Raw genomic sequence first — 20,704 nt, 5'->3', positions numbered from 1 at the left:
TCACTTAAAAACTTCCTAATGCTGAATGTGTGACAAAGTCTTTCAATGTGGAACTTTGAGGAACATGAACTTTTTAAGACCCCAAATGAGGTATGTTCCTCGTAATGAGGTACACTTGAAAGGTATGAGAAGAAGGGTGGAAAAACAAAACCAAAAAAAGGAAAAAGAATAGAAGCTATAAAAATGGCTTATTACATTTACTAAAAGACAAGTGAAGAATTTCCCTGGACTAGCTAGATACTGCAGAAGAATTGTACATAATTTTATAACTACTGCCTCACATTTGCCAGACGTCACAAAAGAAAAATCTCATACAAAAGTGCAATAGTCACTTGAGGCAGGTACAGCATTTAGTGAACTGAAACGATTATTGTGTTCTGAGTCAGTGTGACTTCTGATTTTAATAAAGAATTTACTTTGTATAAAGATGCATCAGAAGTAGACTTGAAAGGTGTATTATCCCAGAATATTCAAGGTGAGAAGTAACCTAAGTGATACACTATTAATAGTTAAGCCATGGTACAAAAGCTTAGCCATTGAATGGGAATGGTAGGTTCTACATATTAGGCAAATACTTCAACCAATAACAGATGATGCACTCCCCATAACAGACAATGAGCAAATAACAAGAAGACAGTACAACTCTGTGCCACTGGGCACTACCACACCACTCCCTCCAGTATACTGTCACCCATAGGACTGTACTGGGATTCCTAATGGGTTGTCTAGGTCTTACAACCTATTTGTACGAGTCCAAAGTTAATGATTTTGTGCTGGGAGGAGTAGTTGTTGCCATCTGATGTGTGAACAATTGGAAATATGCCTTTAAATGTATCTTGTATCTTTAAATTCTCAGAGTCATCTGTCAGATAATTAATTGTATTAGGCAAATAGAGTCTCAGTGTTCTATGTGTGGTATTTAAAAAGATGCAGTCTGGGAACAATAAGGCAGGGAAGTAGTCATTCAAGTACGAGAATTATCATGCTGTAGTGTAGGCCTCTACCTGAAGATTATGGGTTCATGGAGTTGGGTGATCTAGCTGGGGTCTTTGACTGCCTTGACAAAGCATCAGATCAAGATTTTATGGAGAGCTTTAATAAGACCTAACTATGGTACACAGCTGTGGACTAGAACCTACAGCCTGTTTGCTGGAAGGGTTCTGACGGACTGAGCCCGAGAGAAACCAAAGACGGTGAAGTTATCTCTAAGGACTGAATACTTATAATGAAGCCACTCTGTAAATAATGTAAATATTATCAGTTCAAATCAAAGAAGGCTGCTTTTCATTTCATCATTAAATTAACCTGCGATTTCACATATCTCTTCCTACAGTGTGTTTACTACGCTGACAGTGACTATATCTACATGTGTGATATGTATGGGTGTCTGTTTTTGTATATATAACAAATGCAGCAACCAGTGCAACACAATGGCTGTCATAAAATTAAAAAAATTAAAACATTAATACAATAAAACATACATAAAGATTAGCGCTTTCGGATAACTCAGTATCCTTCATTAGATCAAACCTTCCATGCAAACAATTCTCTATTTAAAAACTTCACCTGTGAATCATTAATCATCTCAATAGTCTACAGCCCTTTAGGGCTGGTTTGAGAGGTAAATTGCTGTTAAGCCCACATAGCTTATCAGCCTATAAGTTACCTATCCAGTTCATCTCCGTTGTGTCAATAACATTCACTAAATTTCCTCTCCTTGTATTGTCATTAATGACCTGTTGGGCCAAGAAGCAAAAGCTGTGACTTTTGTTCTCCAGTATATGTTTCATCAAAGGATTCTTAGTCATTTAACCTAATGTCACCTAAATGTTTTGAAATGCGTTCCTTAAACTAGCGATTAGTCTTGCCAACCTAAAAGGAACTGCATCAAACACAGCAAGCAGCATAAATAATGTTTCCGGTCCTGCAGTCTGCGTAACATCCCAGCTTGTACATTTTGCCATTCACTAGATGTACAAAAACATCTCAGGTTAAAATATGTTTACAACAGGTGAACATATGGTTCCCTTTTTGTTGGAAATCTGCTTAAATCTGGTCAGAGAGCTATTACATAAAATCTGCTTTAAGTTCTTCCAGTTCCTAAATGAGAAGTGTTATCAATAATTCTTCTAATGTTTTCATCACTAGTTAGAATACACCAATTACGTTTAATAATATTACATATCTGTTGTGTGTCAGTAGTGTATTTCAAAACTATCCTACTCTATGTGACCGGTTGTGATGTAAACTCTCATGCTCCAAAGAATGTCCACTTGAAAAGTATGGTGCTCCTCTGGATGTTCTTAGTGATGAAAGTTCTTCAGAGATCCTTTCAACTTCATTACAGTCATACCCTCTTCCAAAAAACATGTTCTTAATCCTAGCATTTGCTGCTGTATAGCCATTTTCATCTATATATAGACTTGTCAAAGTTGCTCCTTAACTATATTAGAATAAATACGCCGTGGGTGCATACTGTTATTTATTAACAGATCATTTCTCTTGCAGCTCTTTTAGTGTAAAGAAGTACTGATCTCATTATTTTGTATAGTTAAACTAACATCTTGAAGTTGAGCAACACAAAACAAAAAATCTGTTTTTCAGGGGACAAGACCACCTGCACCCATTGCATGCTATATATACCAACTCCAAGATCACACTACAGTGGGGAAAAGTGTAAACTCCCATATCTGGATACAGAAACTTCAGCTTTTCGGAAAGTTGATTATATGGTCCTGACCATATGAAGTCCAACTTTCTGAACAGTCAGTAACTGTTCCTGTTTATATTTACAGCAAGTCATTAATGTTTGTGACCTGTTATATTTAAAAGCCACGGTGGTGCAGCGGTAGCGTTGTTGCCTCACATCAAGAGGTTCTCGCATTCGATTCTCGGCTGGAGCACCTTCTGTGTGGAGTGTGCATGTCCTCCCTGTGGTTGAATGGCATTCGAAAAACATGCGTGAATGGGGGTGCCTTCGTTGAAGGTTGGGTGTCGGGCTGGCACCTTGACACCATAAAAATCTACTGCCGATCATTAGCGGACCGGAGTTCCGCTGTGGCGACCCCAAACTGAGAAAAGTCGAAAGAACAACAACAACCTGTTCTATTTAAAATCTCAGTAATATTTATTTTCTTTGTATGGCTTGCACTGATAGATATTTGTATTAATGGGCTTAGTCGTTTGTACTTTGGTGATTCTTTATTGCTACACTCTAAACTGACAAAGCATGTACATTCAGGAATCTTGTGTCTAAAGACAGTATTTCTTTTTTTTCTTTTTTTTTTTTTTGAACACCTTTATTGAATTATAACTAGTGACATAGACACACTTACATTCATATAAAAGTAATCAAACTGTATTAACAAGTTAGTTTTTCAATTCCCACTGACAATTCTTTATAAATCTTTTAGTGAGTTATCCTTGGAACCAATGTAAAAATGCATGTAAAGTAGCAATTTCACTGTTGAGTATTTAAACGTAGCCCATTGTTGAATTTTACTCTAAAAGTTTAGTAGAAATATATGCACAAGTTTTACTTCTGATACAAGAACAGCTCAATTAGCATATACTTTTAACCACTACTTCACATTTCATCCTATGTAGAACCCAAGTACAATGCAAAATATCAAAATCTGATAATGAATAGCTGTGACCCAGCATTTGACAGCTATCTAAAAAAAGGGAATATGTCACTCCCCATTTAATCCTCCACTGCAAAACTTCTAGGTAATATTATTAATGGGATACTCTGATAAAAAGTACACTTCAGCTTGGTGTGTGTGTGTGTGCGCATGCGCGTGCGTGTGTTTGTATATATATATATATATATATATATATATATACACACACACACACACACACACACACACACACACACACACACACACACACACGCACACACACACAAACACAGGCACGCACACACACACATATAAAAAACAAACACACACAACTCAAAACTTCCAACTCAACAATGTTCGTTTTTTTTTTTGTTTTTTTGTTTTTTTTTTACACCAAAATGATATCCCACAACACCCTCTGGAACTGGAGGTTTACCAAAAAGCTTTTTCAATGTCAAGGGACTACCCACTTACAAATTTAAAACCACCCCTGCCATCAATAACCAATTACATTCAACAGCTATTTAATTTAGCTTAATGTTTTTGCTATACCACACACTAGATCTCTTACATGCTCCAATACTGACCACTAGGGGAGACTACAAATATAGCAGCAATGTTCTTTTATTTATAAAATGGTTAAGTACAATTAGCAAATGAACATTCACTATTCTGCATTTAAACTTAGTTTAAGTAGTGCACTCAGAGTAGCAATCCATCTTCTTTTGTTATGATTTAATTGATGATGTTTAGTTATTTTTGTAAATCCACCTGATACTTGATCTATCCTTATAAAAGAAAGTTTAGCCGTGGAATTTTGTACCAAATGTTTATATAAATGACTATGCTCCCTCTTACACAGTAAATCTTTTAAAGGGGAATGAAGTCTGTCTGTCATAACAACTTCCACAGTGGCAAACTACTAAATGCACAATCCAAGGTATAATACAGGTAATTAACCCCTTCATCTCAAAAACTATTGTGGTACTGACAGATATAAAGTGTTTAGGCTTAACTACATGTGCACAATACATGCAATTCCAACAGAGTGAACATCCCAACAATTCACTATTAACATCCTGTTGTTTAGTGCTAAATTTATAACCCAAAAAATGATGTTTCAGAGCACTACTTTTCCTATAACCAAATTGTTATTTCTCATCTACCTTGTCCTCATTAGTTAAAATGCCCCAACGCTTCTGAATAACATTTTAATATTAAAATGTTAGAGACACAAGTTAAGAGGAACCTAGGTTTCTCATCTTTATTTTTTGAAACCTTGTCTTTATACTTGAATTTCATTATTTGATGTACATCCCACCTCTAATTTCAACTGACCAATATTATTATGAAGATAACCTCTTTCAACAAACCAATTTGCAAGTCTCTCCTCTTACTTTTCATAAGATGTGGCATCACTACAAATCCTTCTAAGTTTTAAAAATTAAGACTCAGGAATATCCTCCATCACTTGTCTGGGATTGTAAGTATATGCTGGTAACAAAATCATTTCTACAATACTGTTTCCTATGCACTGTGATAGTACTAGTGCCATCCATCAACCTAGTAACTGAAGCATAAAAACATGACTGTACAAAGCTCAAACTGAATATCAAATGTAATCCCAAACTTGTTAGAATTAAGAAAATGTACAAACTCTTTTAACTCTTCAACCTTTCTATCCCAAATCATCCAATAGTCATTAAGGAAATGATACTAAGAGTCCGTTATATTTAAACATTTATTTTTGCTGGGATCCCATATATATTCTTGAAAAATTTTATTTAGTATATATAGATACAAAATTTGCACCCAGAACAATACCACATATTTCAAAGTTGCTATCATTTTGAAAAGAGAAAACATTCTTAGTCAACACCTGATATAATACATCCACCAAGAACTTATTAAAATCCATATCATATTTACCATATCTCATCAAAATATTCTTAAATGCCTCCATTCCTGCTTCATGGTAAATGCTAGTATACAGAGTTAACAGCAAGTGTGACCATACGTGAAGAGTTTTTCAAAACTCTACCCTTCTAAATCTTCAAAAAAGAGTGGAATCCTTTAACTTAGCTGGAATCAAACCCAAAGGGATTTAAAACAGTGAAACAGAAAAGCACAAGCTGGCTTTGACAAAGATCCTCTTCCTGAAACAATGAGTTTTCCAGGTAGAGAAAAATATTCTTATGTAATTTTAGCAAAAAAAAAATACAAAAATTATTGTTGAGGATCATCAGCAATTAACTACACATGCACACACACACACACACACACACACACACACACACACACACACACACACACACATCAGCAGTCCTACTGTGCTTTCAGAGGAGTGAAGTTGATACCGAGTGTTTGGGTCATCTGTGTACTTTACATTCTTAAGTAAGACAACCTTACAGGAAATAATGCCACAGTCGCTGGTACTAGAATTTCTGTTTGTATTGGTAATGACTGCAGTACTTCTGTGCTAAACAAGTCTACCTGCTGCAAAGTTAAAAATACATATATTCTACTTCCTTGGTCTGTAGTGACACTTACCCTTTGCTTGTAACACACCAGGTACATTCTGTGAGATATGAGAAGGGATTTACAATATAAGCAGATAATAGTTTAAGCTGTTAAAGCCAATTCCATTTAGTGAAAAGACAGTTCTGCTATGTACATCATTACATAGAAAAAAAACAGAAAGTCTGTGACTACAATATCAATTACAAGTGTTGCTCATGTTTTATTGATCTTTATCCAACATCTTCAGTCATATTTGTAGCAAGTATCTACAGCTAAAGAAAATTGTATTATCAAGTTATGTTGGAATATCTCACCTGGTGATCAGGTAGAAGGCAATCAGTTGAAAAATATCTACAAATCCCAGATGAGAATTCTCCAGGCGAACAACTGAAACACACAAAAAAAGTTTTTCTACGTTGTATGATAAAAAGTAAGGATAATAAAGTTATTCAAGAAACATTTTTTTAGCACTGGAAAGTTTTAAGCAATAAACCACAGTTTCATCATTCAGACTTCCAGCTGCATTTTACTGATGGCCTGTTTTATTAGTTAGTGTTATGTATAACTATATAGTATTGTTTCTAGCACTGAAGGAATGTTATTATTATAGAAATAAAAGTAATGATATAACACTGAGTTCCACCGTCAATGTTCAATGTGTTATAAATCAAACTCTAAGGCCAGATTCCAAAACAGTTGCTCTCAATGTAAGTGTCTCACGTCAGTGTAAGCCCTAACTATAAACAGGCTTACTATGGAGACTGGATTCTATGACACCTGCTCTCGGTGTAAGTGGTCAGTAGTGAGTCTTTTGGAATCAGTGCCTTTGAAGAGTTTACAACCAGTATACCTGAAATAAACAGTATTTCTTCCACTCAGTTATTAATAGCATAAGGATAACAATTATTATTTCCATAATGTATTACACACATCTTTTTGATACTGAATTTCACACCATTAGCAACTGACCTTAAAAATAATTCATCCAAATGTCCCTATAATCCATAGCAATCATCTGTATTTGTTGTGTGTTGCCACTGAAGCAACTTTAGAATAATCCACATACTTGTACTGGAAAGCTTGCCATAAATATTCCAAAAAGGACCAGTTCCAAAAAAAGAACCTTGTGGGACATTTTCACCAGAGATAGTTTCACCAGTTTTTACCCTACAAGAGCAATAATATTGCCATTTTTATCTGTCTTACAACATAGTGATCAATACCATTCTCCATTAACAATGCAATAACTGTATGATGTGGAATTGTATCATAGGCCCTAACTCAATACCATTCTCCATTAACAATGCAATAACTGTATGATGTGGAATTGTATCATAGGCCCTAACTCAATACCATTCTTCATTAACAATGCAATCATTGTATGATGTGGAATTGTATCATAGGCCCTAACTCAATAGCATTCTCCATTAACAATGCAATAATTGTATGATGTGGAATTGTATCATAGGCCCTAACTCAATACCATTCTCCATTAACAATGCAATAACTGTATGATGTGGAATTGTATCATAGGCCCTAACTCAATACCATTCTCCATTAACAATGCAATAATTGTATGATGTGGAATTGTATCATAGGCCCTAACTCAATACCATTCTCCATTAACAATGCAATAACTGTATGATGTGGAATTGTATCATAGGCCCTAACTCAATACCATTCTCCATTAACAATGCAATAACTGTATGATGTGGAATTGTATCATAGGCCCTAACTCAATACCATTCTCCATTAACAATGCAATAATTGTATGATGTGGAATTGTATCATAGGCCCTAACTCAATACCATTCTCCATTAACAATGCAATAATTGTATGATGTGGAATTGTATCATAGGCCCTAACTCAATACCATTCTTCATTAACAATGCAATAATTGTATGATGTGGAATTGTATCATAGGCCCTAACTCAATAGCATTCTCCATTAACAATGCAATAATTGTATGATGTGGAATTGTATCATAGGCCCTAACTCAATACCATTCTTCATTAACAATGCAATAATTGTATGATGTGGAATTGTATCATAGGCCCTAACTCAATACCATTCTCCATTAACAATGCAATAATTGTATGATGTGGAATTGTATCATAGGCCCTAACTCAATACCATTCTCCATTAACAATGCAATAATTGTATGATGTGGAATTGTATCATAGGCCCTAACTCAATACCATTCTCCATTAACAATGCAATAATTGTATGATGTGGAATTGTATCATAGGCCCTAACTCAATACCATTCTCCATTAACAATGCAATAATTGTATGATGTGGAATTGTATCATAGGCCCTAACTCAATACCAGTCTCCATTAACAATGCAATAATTGTATGATGTGGAATTGTATCATAGGCCCTAACTCAATACCATTCTCCATTAACAATGCAATAATTGTATGATGTGGAATTGTATCATAGGCCCTAACTCAATACCATTCTCCATTAACAATGCAATAATTGTATGATGTGGAATTGTATCATAGGCCCTAACTGCCGCTTGTCCCTCTCTAACATAGATGACAAGCAGGCAGGGTAATTTGTTTAGATGCTTTATCACATAGAAACACATCAGGATGGATAGCAGCATCATAATATATAAACAAACTGATTAACAGACAGACCTTACATACATACATGCTTACATCTCAACAGCTGACTACAAAATGGCAGTCAGGCTTGCACGTGCTCAGTATTTATACACTTGTGCAAGCCTTTGGATAGCTTCTTAAAGGTACATGCGCACACATTGAGCTACACTAATCATATCTAGATAGACCACATCAACTGGCATACCTATAGTTGCTGACATAGGTTAGGGGGTTGGTATAATTTACCTTACAGAAGAAGGTACAGGATTTGATTCTTGCCTTTGAAGGAAAATTGTTTAGGCTTAAAATAGTACACAAAATTAGTTTATTCAAAAACATAAAATAAAGGTCAAGCAGTTTTGTCCTTTTTACAATGATAGGACTTCATCAGAACCATAGACTAAAACAAATGCATTACCTTTATAAAGCACAAAAATCATGTGACTGTGTAGTTATGAAGGCATAACGTGCCAGTGTCTTATAAAATATAACATAAAGCATTTCATTTTTCTTTGTTTTTAAAAAAAACTGTACTACCATAAAATATAAATATTATGAAAGATGTGAAAATTAAAAATGTACAGTCCTTTGGTTAAGAGGTGAATGAGCTGTCACAATGTAATATTAAAACCATGAATAAACTTGAAAAATATAAATAAACAGAAAATTAGTGGTATGGATACAGGCAAGAATTTAATATAGTTACCAGAAACAGGGTAAATACTGAGATCACAAGTTTGCTGCCCTCAAATTTAAAACAGTGCTAATTGATACATGTTCTTTGAGGCCTAACACAGGTGAGGCATTCAGTTTGAGCTGCCACAACAATTCCCTGTATTCTACATGATTTTCCCATTGACCCCCCCCCCCACTCATCATGAATCTGAGTCTCTACTTCAGTTATACCACATTTAAACTGTTTAAAATTAATACATTGTATAGAATGTAAAGTGCATTGTTAGTATTTCAATGCTGAATGTCATATCAGTGTTCTTGGATACTTTTTGTAGTGGTCTTTCTGTCTTTATCACATAAAAAGAAAATCAAAATACATGGACGACATATATAGCCTATTACAGGGATTTGTGGATGAAATATTCCTCTTATGGACAGGGAATGAGCAACAACTTTTTGATTTTACTGAATATCTTGGCAGTAATACGTCCTTGAATTTGAAGCTTGTAGTTCTGGAGAAAAGATAGATTTTCTAAATGTTACAGTACAGTGTGGAATGGATGGCAATCTCAATACTCAAATACATAGAAAGGATTACTAGAAAAATCATTTATTACATAGGACTAGCATGCACCCTAAACATGTTTATCCACGTCATTAAAGGTCAGTTTCTTTGAACTGATGGACTGCTTGATGCAATGTTTCCACAAACGTGGATATAAAAAGAGGGAAATCCAGAAAGGAGTTCTATATAACAAGTTTGTAAGAAACCGGAGAGGTTGGCTTTAGATTTTGGATGGAGAGACACGTAAGGAAAATAAACCAAACCTGAGAGAAAAAAAGTGAAACTGGGTGGCTGAGATGCTTGCTTACATTCAGTAATGATGTTCAACAGGCATGTGAGGTTATCAGGAGGAATTGAAAGATACTGATAGCTGATAACATTAGACGTATAGTTGGCGAGATGCCTAGATTCTGCTTCAAGAATAAGAAGAACTTAGGTTCATAGGTTGGTACTAGGCTATCAGCCCTAGGGCCTATACAAGCCTAGCCATAACAATTCCCTGGCTATTTCTTCCCACACTATTTACTTCCCTGGACCCCTGTCTAGCAGGGCAACTGACATGATCCCCGGGGTGAATTTCCTTTCTCCCATCCAATTGTCAAGGTTAATTTTGAAGAGGACCAAAGAGGCACTCTGCTTGACATGTATGGGCAATCTGTTCCAGAGTCTGGGGAGTCTCTGGATCAGGAACCTATCCCTCCAGCATGTTTTGTTTATTGTGATGACAAGGTTTAGATCCCTGGAGCATGCGGCTCTGAGGGATTGGGATTTCTTTAAGTGTAGCATGTCCAACAGCTCTGGGTTTGACATGGCCTTGTATGTTAAGCAGAGATCGCCTCTGAGTAAATGATATGCGACAGAGTATAGCTGAAGTTTTTTAAGGTGGTCAGCATAGGGCATCTGCTTTAGGCCTGTGATTCTTTTAGTGAGGTATTTCTGTGGCCTTTCCAGTTGTTGCAGATGTCTTGAGAGGTACATACCAAACTGGGCATTGTATTCTATAATGGCTCTAATGAGGGATGAGTACAGTGGAACAATGACCTCCTTTTTTCTGGATGAAAAGCCCTTAGTGATGAGGTGTGCCACATAGAAGGATTTCCTGACTGTTGTGGCGATGTGGTTATCGAAGGTGAGACCACTGTCCACCTGTGTCCCTAAGTCTCTTATCACACTTTTGGTGTTTAGTGTACTGCCACCTATATGGTAATTCACGGATACATGTTTTTTCCCAAAGGGGATAACTATACATTTCTTGGCATTGAGCTTGAGCCCATGGCCTGGCACCAAGTATCTGTTTCTGTAAGGCCCTTTTGTAGAGTATCCACATCATTTGGGGATTTAATAATGGCTCCCAGTTTGCAGCATCTGCAAACTTTGTTATCCAGAGTCCCTTAGTGTTGGTCTGTACTTCAGAGAAGTAGATGCCAAACAAGAGCGGTCCCAGAACTGAACCCTGAGCTACTCCATTTGTCAGTTGTCTGGAGCTGGATTTGGAATCGGCTACTTTTACAGTGTGGGTTCTGTCAATAAGCCAGTTAGCAACCCATTGGGTGATGTAGGGATTAATGCCCAGCTTAGTAAGTTTATCTATGATTCCAGAGTGGGGGATGGTGTCAAAGGCCTTGGCAAGGTCTAGATAGGCTGTGTGGACCACCTTACCCTTGTCCATGGTTCTGGAGACTGATTCAAAGAAGTCAATCAGGTTCATGAGACAAGATTGGCCCTTCACGAACCCAAACTGGGTGGGGTCCAGTGTTTGAAGGTTGCCAATGTCTTTGTTTATAAGTTCCATGATAATATGCTCCATGGCCTTACAGATAAGGCTTGTCAGACTGATGGGATGGTAGTTTCCGGGATCCAAGGTGGGTCCCCCCTTGTGGAGTGGGATAACTGTAGCTCTGCGCCACTCAGTGGGCATGAAACCTGAGGTGAGACTATGATTAAACATGACACTTAGGTGAGGTGCCAGTTCATATTGTAGTTCATGTAGTACACAGCCCGGGATGTCATCTGGTCCCATGGATGCTGTATTCTTTGCTTTGGAGAGTGCGTTTTTTACCTGTGTGGCCATTATTACTGGAATTTGGCAATCTTCCGCATTGTGCCAGGAAAAACATGGATCTGGAGTTAGATCAATTACTTCGAGATGTGGTAAATTTCCCTGTAGAAAATGCAGAGCTTGCTCCTCCATTAATTCCAACAATTTATTCAAGCATCCAATTACCTTGAAAACATACAGGCTCAGAGTGTATGTGGATTGTAATACTAAAAATGTTGTATATGTTGTCACCTTCTGTCTCTGTAATGGATTTTATGTTGGCAAGACCAACAAACCCTTTAAGGAATGAATTCAGTGTCTCTTGCGGAACATTATATTACGCAAAAGAACTAGTGCTTTGTCTCAACATATTTCCAAATACCCTGATCACAAGTTTTCTTTCATGGCTTTTGAAGTAATTGACAAAAGTTTAAGAGGAGATCTATTCAACAGAACAGAAATTGAGATTGGATGGATTGCTGACTTACAGGCTGACAACTTGCCTGGCTTGTATGGAATGGTCCCTTTAAAGCCTTTGCTCAAGGGGCGGAGACTTCTGAGATGACTGTGAGACTGACATATCATTATCTTTTAAAAATAGGAAGTTCTGCTAACAAAACAGGATATGAAAAAGGCAACTGCCAAAAGTGCTTATCCACTTGTATTTATTTTCACTCTGAGTTTTTACAGTTTTTATAGATTTTATTGTTTGAGTCCATTAAACTAGCTTTCAACCTTCACAGTGGTGGCACAGCTTTACTTTGTTTACACACATAACAAGAAAAAACAAGTAGAACAACTAATCAAAAAATAAATCACCCCTGAAGTCAAACAGTTTCTTTTTACAAAATATACTCTAAAAGACCAATATTTGTTAAGATCGATGAATTCCTGTTCAAAAATGTATGGGCACTGTTGACAGGAACCACATTTTCTGGTGCTCCTCTTCCTGTCTGTGTTTGTGTACTGTGATTCAAATATACCTTGTAAGTTCCTACTATTTTGTAAACAAAACTGAGCTCATTACCCGGGATTTTAAGTATTAATTCCTCTGTTTTAAAAATATTCCAATTGTTTCTCACTATCGTTTTTATATGGTTATGATCACAGTTGAATTTTAATACAAAGAATCTAACAAAGTCTGAATTAGTAGCTTTATTGTTAAAGTTCAATCCCCTACCTGAATCAACAAAAACCCTAACAATCATACCTTACTTGACTGGATCCTAGTCAACAAAGCCCCTCACTTTTACCTAGCAGGCTGCTTACCTGACAGTCTTAGTGACCACTCCCCCACTTTCCTAATTCGGCACCACACAAACAGTCTGAAGCCCATTATCCACAGGTAAATACAGAACAAGTCCAACTTCAACCCCAACTCCATCTCCTCCCTGCAAAAAGTTAACTGGTCACCACTAAAATGCCTCAACCTAGACAATGCTATCCACTTCTTCAACAGTACCTTCCTCTCCATCCTAAACACCCATGCTCCTGTAAGAAATGCCAAAGTCAGATCCAGGTGTGCCCCATGGTTACAAAAGACCACCAGAACCCTAATGAAATCCAGAGATAAGGCGTGGAAGCACTGGCAGGTAACAAAAAATAACTCAGGCAGTCATTCATTGAACTGCGCAATAAAGCCAAAAAGCATATAAAATTAGACAAATCCCTCTACTATAAATCCACCCTAAACTCTACCAACCACAACCCTAAGCAATTCTGGTCCACTATTAACACTATCCTCCACCCAGGGAAGGTTGATACCCCCCAACCATCCATTCCTCCCTCTTCCAGCAGTATTGCTAAATCCTTCAACAAACACTTCACTGAAACTATAACATCTCTAAACAAACACTTCCCTACAACAGCCCCCCCATCTCCTAACCCTAACCCCCCACTCCTCTTTTCTTCTTCACCTCAATACCTACCTCCAACATAAAAAGACTATTGTCAAAACTTAAACCCACCAAACTCGCAGCTGACAACCTCCCCTCTGAATACTTGAAAATTGCATCTGATACACTAGCCTACCCAATTTCAATTCTAATCAACCGTTCCATAACAGAAGGCTATGTTCCCTCGATATGGAAAATATCCCACATTCCCCTCCACAAAGGCACCCCCTCCACTGACCTCTCCAATTACCGCCCCATTGCTATCCTCTCCCCTCTCTCCAAGATACTTGAAAAATGTATCAACACCCATGTCTCCAACTACCTCCTAGCTAATAATCTCCTCTCCAAAACCCAACATGGTTTCAGGCCATATCACAGCACTACCTCTGCTCTGCTCTCCTTCACCAACACTATACTTCATCACAAAAACAATGGCCTCTTCTCTACTGCCATATTTCTAGATCTCTGGTATCTCATGATCTACTACTCTCTACTCTCCTCAACCTCTCCTTCTCACAACCAGTCTGCACCTGGTTCCACAGCTATCTACACGGACACCAGCAATCAGTAATCTGGGACAATAACACATCACCTCACCTCCCAGCTACTTTAGGAGTTCCCCAAGGGTCTATCATTGGCCCTCTGCTGTTCTCACTTTTCACTAACAGCCTACATACTGCCACCACACAAGCATCTCTTATACAGTACACGGATAACTCTACTCTCATCTGCTCTGCCCCTACTCTACCAGAACTACAACATATCACACAGGAATCATTCTCTTCTGTAAAAAGCTGGCTATCCAATGCTCAGCTCCTACTCAACCCAAGTAAGACAAAACTTCTCCTGTTCCAACCATCCAAAGCCACCCAAAACACCCCCCACTTCAACATTCTTGCCAAAGACAATACCATCATCTCTCCATCAGAACACACAAAATTACTTGGTGTGGAAATAGACAACAAACTTTTGACACCCACATATCTCTCACAATAAAAAATGTTCACAAGAAACTTGGTGCATTATATCAAAGCCGCCAATTCCTAAACAAGGCAGCTAGAATCTCCATAGCCAATTCCCAGCTAATCTCTGCCCTACTCTATGCATCCCCCATACTTACCAACCTTAGACAGACCTACACAAGCTGAATGCTTGTTGCAGCAAAATTGCTAAATTTGCCACTGGAACCTCCTACTGCAGCCATCATTGTATCTCCCTTAAAGAACTAAACTGGCTAGAACTCCCACAACTCCTTCACTTTAATCAACTCACCCTCGCTCATAAACTTATTAACCACCCCCTTAACATCCCTTCCCTTCAAACCCTTCTCCAGCCCTATCACCCCACTAGGCCCCTAAGATCAAGCAATAAAAATCAACTCACTGTTATCAAACCCAAAAACTCAGCAGGAGAAGCCATATTTTCATGTACCATATCTAAACTTTGGAACAATCTTCCACCCTCTATAACTAATCTACCCTCCAGCAGCCTTTTCAAGACTCCACTCAAATTCCATTAAATTTGCACTGGCTTTGTCCTTGTTCTAATCCAGACTAACACCCCCACCCTTACCCCCCACACCTAGACTCTTAACCCAACTATACTACCGCCACTACTAACCACAGTCAGAATTAGCTAGTTGTCTTTACATACTTTAACAGCTTGTCTGACAGCTTTGTTACTAATATTATAAATGACAACATTTTCTGTATATACTGTTGATGATCACTATCTTGTAATTGTATTAAAGCCAACAACCTGTAATGTTGTTTACTATTGCTGCAACTTTGTATCTCTATCATGTACATGATGTGGAGCTTTTCTCCCTGGGAATCCGCTGAAAAAGGACCTGCGTCCAGTCGGAATTTCCCGGTAAACAAACGTAAATAAATAAAATAAAGTCCATACCAGAAAGTGGTAAGCCGGGCATTTGGTCTGGTTAAAATTAGAACATAATCAGGGTACATGATTTTGCCCCATTCTGCTATAACTTCTGAACTGTGTTTTTGACTAAATAGTAGAGGGAACCCCTTTCTAAAAACATATTGACAATCTTGATAATCTCAAAGATAAAGGAATAAAATGAGGAACATATCCCAGCCAATCTGACCAGTTGTACCTCGTGTATAGTCTTCCAGCAGGTATTATCATAATCATTAGGTGCCACGATATCCAAAATCCAGAAATATTTCTTCACAGAGGCCAAAGTCTGAGTGGAAAACCTTAGAACTAGATCTAAAGATCTATTTTTCCTGTGGAAGAAAAGCCCTTTGAACTGAGGTGTCTAGCTGACCCACCAGGAACATAATCCTGTGTGATGGAGTCAGAAAAGACTTTTCAATGCTCTCTTGGAATCCTAGCTTATGTAAGAGATCTCTCAAGTGAGAGATTCCTGGCACTTTTAAAAGGCAAAGATAAACATGTTATCTACAGGTGGAAAAGTGTCACTACCCTAAAGCCTGCAATGTGAACACTCTTGGTGCAGTGGATAGTCAGAATACTGATAATGTAATCCAGACACAAAATACCTTAAACTTTTGAAGTCTGTATGCATAGGGATGTAAAGGTAAGCATCTTTTAAATCTGATGTTACCAAGAAAGCTGAGTGAGGAAGAAGAAACAACAGGCTGTAAAGTCACATTATTTTGAATTTGGGTATTATCACAAACAGGTTAAGGAAAGAGATCTAGAATTGGTCTCTGAGCATTTTCTTTCTTTGGCACTAAAAACGTACTTGAATAAAACCCTTTCCCCACCTGGTAACTGGTTATATCCCTCAGCATGCAACAAAGGACAGGTAGAAATAAGAGTATTCTGTGGGATGAGGAATTACTCCCTCCCACTGCCATCTGTAATCTTGATGAATGATCTCAGAACCTGTTTGTCTGAAACAGTCTCTTGCCAAAGAGGAAAGTGGAGATTCAGACTTTCTGGAAGGGAACTGAGTCTGTCAGTGTGCATGGTTGGGGGGGTCAGGAAAAGGTCCCTTAAATAGTCCTTCTGACTTGTTGGATTATTCTTGGTTTTGAGAGGTTCCAGAACTTTTTTTGGAACCCCTTTGCCATTTCTTATTAAACACCTCTTTACATGCATTTTGAGACTGTTTTTCAAAATTGGATGAGGAGTCAGAGAATCCTTTTGAAAATTTGAAAAAGGGGACTAAACAATCTTAGAGATTTCTGGATTCATCTTGCCAATTTAATCACACGTTTTAATCATCTCTGCAACATAGGGACCAAAAACTAAATCTCTCTTCAAGGAATAATTTAAAATCTAATTTTTAATATCTGGGAGGTTCTGAAAATGCAGCCAAGCAAACCTCCTGAAAACAGTACCAGTGGACATAACCCTGGAAGAAGTATCAATGGTGTCATACCACACTGCAAACAATGAGTAGAGACTTGCACAACTGAAGAAACTAAATTATTTAAAGTACATTGTTTCCTCACAAGAAGAAACTTCAGACAAAATATTCCTCATACTTTCAAAATTAGTCAGAACAAACTTTAACATATGAGCCTGACAATTCAAAATTGTGAAAATCAAGCCCCCCAACCCAAACTCTTCAAGTGAATAAAAAAAAAAAAAAAAAAGGTTGTTCCTTTCATTGGCACACCATCCAGGTGGCCATATTCACGGTACTCTTCCCCAATGCCCCAGCCATTCAGGTCTCCATTCTGTGCTCTGTTAACAACCCTCCTTCCTCCATATTTAAAAAAAAGCATTTTTTTTTCTGTCAAACTGTTGCAAACTGCATGCTAGGTTTATACCCTGTCTGCACAGGGCACTACAGCACTCAGGTTTTAGTCAAAATAATATACATATATTCTTTCTCTTTTAAACTGTAGCAAACAATTGCTACAGTTTAAACCCTGCCTGCATGGAGCATGACAGCTGTCAGGTTTTAGTTTAAGAAAAATATTTTCTCTTTTAAACTGTAAAAAGCGGTTGCTACAGTTTATACCCTGCTCAAAACACTATGCAGTTCTCAGGTTTTAGTTTAAAAAATATGTAGCAGTTTATACCTTATAGAGACCAATACACCAGTCAGGTTTTAGTTTTAAAAAAAAAAAGCTGCAGCTAAAGTTTAGGCCACACACAGAACACTACAGCACTCAGGTATGACCACAAATGAAATACTAGCTTTGAAAAGCCAGTATTACACTAAAGAGCGATCAGAATGATGGATAGATGATCATGCCCTCAACACTTTGTGCCCGGGGTAGTTGCCTCTCTTGGCCATTCCTAGCTATGCTAATGATCTTCCTTATCACAAGGAGTTGGATTGGAATTAACTAAACATTGGGTGAGATTTGGGTAGCATGTATAAAAACTTGAGTGAAGAATTTTACATATCCTGCATGCCTTTTTATGGGTCTATGGTTAATTGTAGAACAGCATGTACTGTTTGTCGGATACTAGCTGTCAAAACTTCCTTTAATTGAATGGCCATATCATCTTAATGATTCTCATCAAATGATAACAGTTGGCCAATATAAAGGAAGCATTACCAAACACTTACTTACTGGAAACATAGTTATAGGTAAACCTGCCCTTTCCCCACTGTAGATTTTGCTATATATTATTAGCAGGGGGTGTGGGAGGCACAGCTCCCTGCAACAAGAGGAACTTTAGTACAACACCGGACACTCATTATGTGGGGGACTGCACCCCCCCACACACCCCACTAATTATATATACCAACTCTGAGGATTGCACTACACTGGGGAAAGGGCAGGTCTCCCTAAAGCTACATTACTGATAAGTATTTGGTAACCCTTCCTTCATGTTGGCCAACTATCCTCGTTCCCTCTGGCATGCTGGCATGAGTGGGTTAGTTGGCATAATGGTTAAAGTGTTCACCCAACAGCACAAGGTACAGGGTTTGATTCTGACATCAGGTTGTTAGCTAGACTTAAATGGCCCTTAGGGTAGTTAGCCTAGTAGTCACCTATGAACCCCTCCTAGGAATGATGAGGGCTCTCCCTTCACCACTGAAGGAACTCTAATTGCTATAGAGGATGTGGTTGATCCTCAGCCCATGGTGACTGTAGGTGCTGTACCAGAGGTACAACAAATGGCCACAGCAGAGTCACTCACCTGTGGCTAAGGTAAATTGCTAGCCTCCGGTGGTGGCAAAAGCTGCTTGATTTACTTTTTTTGGGGGGTTCCTGGAAGGAGGACTGACCATGGGATTGTCACTTTGTTCTATGGCCAAGTAAAAAATAATTCCTCTTTCCCAAGGAAAACAACCAGCAAAGGTCAGTAAAATTTAAATACCACTTTTTCCACATAAAAATACAGTAAAAAGCACTCTAACAATCCCCCCCAATTAAAATAAACATAGTTTCTCCACAGAAAAAAAATGTTTGTTTATTACTTTAAACGCATTAAAGGCTTTTGTTCTCTTTAGCTGTGGCCTTTGTTTTTATTTTTATTCTGAGTTTATTTTTCCTTGTTTAATTGTCTGCTGTATACAACCCTGTGTCTATTTCTAATGAATGATCAACACTGTGTATAGCCATGGAAGCTATGTCCATTCTTCTGTTTCTAAATGATGTTTATGTATTGCAAAGCTTTTTCTCTCATGTATGTACATATACCTACATTTTGTATTCCTTCTGACATCATGTAACTGTATTTTATGTAAATGTCAAAACTGGTGCTAAATGTGAAACATTTTTCTCTCTGTGCGTCTGCAGAAAAGGGGTTCTAGCCCAGATGGACTTTACTGGTAAACAATGATAAATAAATTAATATGGATCACTGCATGGTTGTAAAGGGATGGCAGGCATTTGATATAACAAAAACATGTTTTACTTAAATAGAATGCCATTAGAATTGCATCCCTCTGAGATGAGTGTTATCTCTGATGCTGAAGAACCATTTCAAACAGTGCACTTGGCATATCTATACGTAACCTTTGTCAGAGATGGGTTTCTACTGAAATTTGTTCAAATGCTGAAGGTACTCTGACAAGGTTCAAGACAAGATCTAGGCTTTTTAGGTTCATTGACTTGGAAATGGTAAATGCCATAGTTCTTTGTCACCATTGCCCATTGCTTCATAGTTGAAAATCTCACTGAGGCTTTCTAACTGCAGGAAGATAGCTATAGTGGGATAGACTATAAAGTCTTGCTACTTGCAGAGCTTTACTCGTTACATGACAGATGCATAAATTATTTAGATCAATTATCTTTTAATCTGACATGATTTAGAGAATTTCCAATCATCATCATTCTCTTTCGGCTTTTCCCGTTAGGGGTCGCCACAGCAGATCATCTCTTTCCATTTCTTCCTATCCTCTGCATCTTGCTCTGTCACACCAACTGCCTGCATGTCCTCTCTCACCACGTCCATAAACCTTATCTTAGGCCTTCCTCTATTCCTCTTACCTGGCAGCTCCATCCTTAGCATCTTTTTCCCAATATACCCATCATCCCTCCTCAGCACATGTCCAAACCAACGCAATCTCGTCTCTCTTGCTTTGTCTCCAAACTGTCCAACATGAGCTGACCCTCTAATATACCGATTCCTAATCCTATCCATCCTAGTCACACCGATTGCAAATCTTAACATCTTTAACTCTGCCACATCCAGCTCTGACTCCTGCCTTTTGTCAGTGCCACTGTCTCCAACCCATATAACATAGCTGGTCTCACTACACTCTTGTAGACCTTCCCTTTCACTCTTACTGATACCCATCTGTCACAAATCACTCCTGACACTCTTCTCCACCCATTCCACCCTGCTTGTACTCTCTTCTTCACCTCTC

The 20,704-nt window shown here is 37.9% G+C and overlaps 1 protein-coding gene across 2 annotated transcripts in view; it reads right to left on the bottom strand.

The window, feature by feature from the left end:
- The window catches only part of LOC122810865 (ras and Rab interactor 3-like), a 1,223,645-nt gene that overhangs the window by 340,567 nt on the left and 862,374 nt on the right, over positions 1-20,704 (bottom strand). For both annotated transcript variants that reach the window (XM_044082437.1, XM_044082487.1), the window contains one exon: positions 6,458-6,530. In XM_044082437.1, coding sequence (XP_043938372.1) covers positions 6,458-6,530 — 73 coding nt within the window. The remainder of the gene's footprint in view (positions 1-6,457; positions 6,531-20,704) is intronic.

The sequence above is a fragment of the Protopterus annectens genome, chromosome 1.part0, assembly GCF_019279795.1.
Source record: "Protopterus annectens isolate FY-2018-M chromosome 1.part0, PAN1.0, whole genome shotgun sequence".
Classification (NCBI taxonomy): domain Eukaryota; kingdom Metazoa; phylum Chordata; order Ceratodontiformes; family Protopteridae; genus Protopterus; species Protopterus annectens.
This window is presented reverse-complemented; position numbering and strand designations above follow the sequence as displayed.